This window comes from Propithecus coquereli, unplaced genomic scaffold (assembly GCF_000956105.1).
Source record: "Propithecus coquereli isolate 6110/MARCELLA unplaced genomic scaffold, Pcoq_1.0 Scaffold131, whole genome shotgun sequence".
NCBI lineage: Eukaryota > Metazoa > Chordata > Mammalia > Primates > Indriidae > Propithecus > Propithecus coquereli.
Window position 1 is genome coordinate 2,698,999 of NW_012137303.1, and position 3,858 is coordinate 2,702,856.

Below are 3,858 nucleotides of genomic sequence, written 5' to 3' on the forward strand. Positions count from 1 at the left end.
ATTTTATTAGTTATTAAATTAATATCCTGTATACTCATATAGTTGATTGTATTGTTAAACAACATAGATTTTTGTCTGTGATTCTTTTTATTTAGATGTTATAATGCATAATACTACCTCAAGGTTTTTACTAGGTCATTTTTTTGGACTAGGATTTTACAAAGCAGTGAGGTTGACAGACTATCCACAGCCGGGAAAATAGGAAATTAAAGCAAAAAAAAAAAATCTAGATAATTCACACATTTATCCACTGTGTAAAGGATGTTACTCTACTGGTGGAACATGAATTTTAGCTTTTAGTTTCCCATCTGTACTGACCAAGCACACTCTCACCCTAGTGTTTTTGTGACTAATAGATGCCCATGCTGGATATCTAGTTAGAGATTAGAGTATATTCCTTATTCATGACATGGTCAGTTTGTCCAAATGGGACTTAAAACCTTAACTTTGATCACATTGTCTCCATATCCCAACCAACTAAGTGGGTTTCTCCATCAGGGCTCAGGTGCCTCAGTGCAGGCTTGGGTTCACCCAGGATTAGAGTTTTGACAACAGGTATGACTAAAAGAGGAACTGAATCTTTGCTGTCTATATATATGGAAGATTGTGAAAAAATGTTTACTCATATTTTCTTCACTGTATATTTTTACATTCGACTAATTCATATATAAGTTATTTTTGCAGCCATTATGAGATGGAGACCTGCCTTCACTTTTTCCCCACATGGTTTGCCCCTCACTTCAATACAGTTATTTGAATAATCTGACCTTTTCTCACTAATTTGAAATACCACCTTTGTCATATACTAATTTTTCATATATACTTTGGCCTATTGTTATGTATATACTTTCATATATACTTGAGTCCTATTTATATTTCTAATGAGCATGTTACTTTAGTATGTTTGAACGTGAATTCTATTTCCTTCTTACCTTCTAGTTTCTATGGTTCAGACTCTGCAATCACTAAGAGATGAAAAACTGCTACAGGCCATGAATGAACTTGCTCCTGGCAACCTCCCGGCCCAGCAGGAAGTCCTCAGGACTCTGGCTCTGCTCTTAACCAGAGACGACAATGAAGTTAGTGAGGCTGTGACACTTTTCTTGGCAGCAGCCTCCAAAAATGAGCATTTCAGGGAAAAGGTAGGACACTAAAACATGGCTATCAAGTGAGAAGTTTGTTCAATTTTCTATCATTTACTACTATTATTTTAGCTTCCATTCTTTTATAAAGTGATTTTCTTCTGCTTATTAATGATATATACTCTGTAAAATAATTAAAACTAAAGAAACCAGCCTGGGCAAGAGAGCAAGACTTTGTCTCTACAAAAAATAAAAAAATTAGCCAGGTGTGGTGGCATGCACCTATAGTCCCAGATATTCAGGAGTCTGAGGTGGGAGGATCACTTGAGCCCAGGAATACGAAGTTAACAGTGGTAAGCTATAATCATGCCACTGCACTCCAGCCTGGGTGATAGAGCAGGTATATATATATATGTGTGTGTGTGTGTGTGTGTCTATATATATATATATATAAATACATACCTACATACATACATACTAAAGAAATATAAATAGACAAGTGCCCCACAAGTCAAGCTCCCAGAAAAAACTGTTAATAATTTAGTGCCTACTTGAGATTTTTTTCTATATATTAATATATGCTAACATATATAATTTTTAAAAATGAGATCACACTGTTCTGTTTCATAACTGATTTTTTAAATGTGATATATCATGGTTATTTGCTTTCCGTGTCAGAACACATTGACCTACTTGATTACATTTATGGATTAATAGTATTTCAGCATATGGACATTCTAGCATTTTTTTTCTTATATCGGCGAGCATTTGTGTAGTTTCCAACTCTGAAAAATATCATGGTAAACGTGTGTATGCGTGCATATGTATGTGCACACAGGCATATTTTACAAGTAATTTGGGATCATACTAGAAAACATACTAGGAATAGATAATATTATAGCTATATTTATTGAGGGCTTACTTTGTGCCAGGCCTTGTTTTCAGTCCTTTGTACGTGTCCCCACATTAAAGAGTCATAAAGCCCTACAAATGGGTCATCTTATTACACCCATTTTGCAGATTAGCAGACTAAGGCATAGGAAGTCAAGTAATATGCCTAAAATCACATGTTAGGAAGTTGAGATCCATGTTAGAAATATATATACTTATAAATTCAGATACATAATGCAATCCAGATACATAGAAATAATGACAGTTAATTTAAAAAAAAGATCCAGATATAGTGGTGTGTGCTTGTAGTCCCAACTACTCGGGAGGCTGAGGTGAGAGGATGACTTGAGCTCAGGAGTTCAAGACCAGTGTGGGCAACATAGCGAGACCCCATCTCAATCAATCAATAACGAGGAAAATATAACTCATGGAAAATTGTAGAGAAGAAAACCAGAGAGCTGGTCACAATTGGTTAGTGACGTAGGGACCGGCTCTTGGACAAACTTCGAAGCTAATCAGAAATGAGTTCTGTCAAAGAGAAGAGTAGAGTACATGGAGTTGTCTGCAGAAAGCACAGCCACTGAGTACAACAGTGAGTACGGCAGGAAAAGAGGGCAGCTAGGGAGGCAGCGGGGAGCCAACTGGTTTAGGATCTTGAAAAGCCCAAAGTGAGGAGTTTCAGTTTGATGCTAGGCAAAGAAAAGGGAGGCACTCTGCTATTCTAGGAGAGCGCGTGTGGACTGAGGTGACGCACGCTGGAGGAAGGGCGTCCCTCGTCATTAGGTGCCGGGAACAGAAATGCAGTGGTGATGGCCCAGGCAGGAAGGACCTTGACAAGATGTCTGGCCATGAAAAAGGGATAAATCCAAGAAATATCATCGTATAAATGACAGAGTAATACCATTTATTGATTCAACAGATAGATATTAGAGTATGGTGATCAGACTTGAGTTCTGCTTCTAAAAATAAAAGTAATTCAGAAAAATAGCAAAAATAAAAACACAGTATAGCCCAATAAAATGAAAAATCAGTCCTCTTTCCACCCCTAATTCTCTTCAAAAGTAATTACTGTTATATTTCCTATGAACTAACATGACTTACAGTGATTCTTACTCATTTGAGTTAATATTAAGTACTACAGGTTTTATAAATTAAATATTTAGGAAGAAAATAATTTGGCAAAAATAAGAAAATTTACTTTTATAGACAGAGTTTTATTCAGAGCATCTATTTGCCATGTATCAAACTTGGCTCATCTCAAACCGAAATCACGCCTTCTCACCTGGACTTCCACCTCCTCCTGTCTGCCTTATTTCTGCCTGGATGCCTTTTTCTCATCCAACTTCCCAACTAAAATCTAACCCATCATTTCCAGTCCAGTGCAGACATCATTTTTGTGAAACTCCCCTGGCATTCCGTAATATCTCTCTTCTCTATCTGACCCACTTAGCATCTTGTAGCTTTCTCATGGTACCTAATACATTTCTTCTCTACAGTTCTTTCTAAATAGTCTTAGCATTTCTACCAGATCTAAGGGCCCCTTGAAAGCCAGAATCATAACTTCATATCTTCTAATTTCATATTCCCCAGAGTCTATGACCTAGTAGAATGTAAGGAATCAATTTATTGAATAAACAGCTCTTTTCATCAACATGAATTTTAATAAAATTTTATTTTGCTCTGAAAGTAATATAAAATGCCTGGTTACATGCTATAGTTTATCTCAGGGTATAAAAATGATAATATGCCTCTCAAACTACGAACAAATCAAAATGCCTTCATAGTGTCCTTCCTTCTCTTTCAGGCCTTGCTCTATTACTGTGAAGCACTAACAAAGACAAACCTCCAGCTGCAGAAGGCGGCTTGCCTGGCCCTGAAAACCCTC

The 3,858-nt window shown here is 36.7% G+C and overlaps 1 protein-coding gene across 1 annotated transcript in view; it reads left to right on the forward strand.

The window, feature by feature from the left end:
- FAM65B (family with sequence similarity 65, member B) overlaps positions 1 to 3,858 on the forward strand; it is a 108,727-nt gene that overhangs the window by 96,535 nt on the left and 8,334 nt on the right. Inside the window, exon 19 of the mRNA XM_012638674.1 lies at positions 940 to 1,142. Within this exon, the coding sequence (XP_012494128.1) occupies positions 940 to 1,142 (203 nt within the window). The remainder of the gene's footprint in view (positions 1 to 939; positions 1,143 to 3,858) is intronic.